We start from the raw sequence: 716 nt of genomic DNA on the forward strand, positions 1-716 counted from the left end.
ACTCCCACCTGCGCATGGACCACCCCTGCTCCCTGAAGGGCATCCTCACCTCCTCCCAGATGGAGTAGTGGCTGAGAAAACAGCCCACCTCGCCCTTGGTCAGCGTGCGGCCTGAGTAGGGGTCCCGGTAGCCAGGGAGCAGGTCCACACCCAGGCTCCTGAGGACACTGCTGTTGAGCAGCCTGTGGGACACGGGGACTATGGGGACAGGTGCTGGCCGGAGGCCACTCCAGGCGGCCTGACCTGCACATGTGGAGACAGTTGCACCTGAGCTTAGCTCAAAGGAGGTTTCAGCTTTGTGGCTCCTTCACGTGGCCAGAAGCTGTCAGTGATGGGACCTGGCGAACCACAGCCACCTCAGAAGCCCCAGGAAAGGGCAGGGGATGCAGTGCTAAAGGAGGGACCCCAGGATGGATGTGGGTGACATGCTGGAGATTTCTTGAGCAGAGTCCCAAGCACAAGATGGACATCCTGAAGTCAAGAGTGGGAGATGGGTGGGGGAGATAGCTCAGTAGAATAAGTCCTGAGTTCAATCCCTGCTAGTGAAAAAAAAAAACGAGTGGGAGAAATTGGGCATGGTGGCACACACCTATAATCCCAGCACTTGGGGGCTGGAGGCTGAGGCAGGAGGATCACTGTGAGTTTGAGGCCAGCCTGGGTTATAAAGTGAGTTCAAGGCCAGCCTGGACTGCACAGTGAAACTGTCTCAAAAAAAA

At 57.0% G+C, this 716-nt stretch overlaps 1 protein-coding gene across 2 annotated transcripts in view; it reads right to left on the bottom strand.

The window, feature by feature from the left end:
• The window catches only part of Cercam (cerebral endothelial cell adhesion molecule), an 18,688-nt gene that overhangs the window by 8,672 nt on the left and 9,300 nt on the right, over positions 1 to 716 (bottom strand). For both annotated transcript variants that reach the window (XM_004640480.2, XM_023700316.1), the window contains one exon: positions 50 to 182. In XM_004640480.2, the coding sequence (XP_004640537.1) occupies positions 50 to 182 (133 nt within the window). The remainder of the gene's footprint in view (positions 1 to 49; positions 183 to 716) is intronic.

Source organism: Octodon degus, unplaced genomic scaffold (assembly GCF_000260255.1).
Source record: "Octodon degus isolate 3935 unplaced genomic scaffold, OctDeg1.0 scaffold00123, whole genome shotgun sequence".
NCBI lineage: Eukaryota > Metazoa > Chordata > Mammalia > Rodentia > Octodontidae > Octodon > Octodon degus.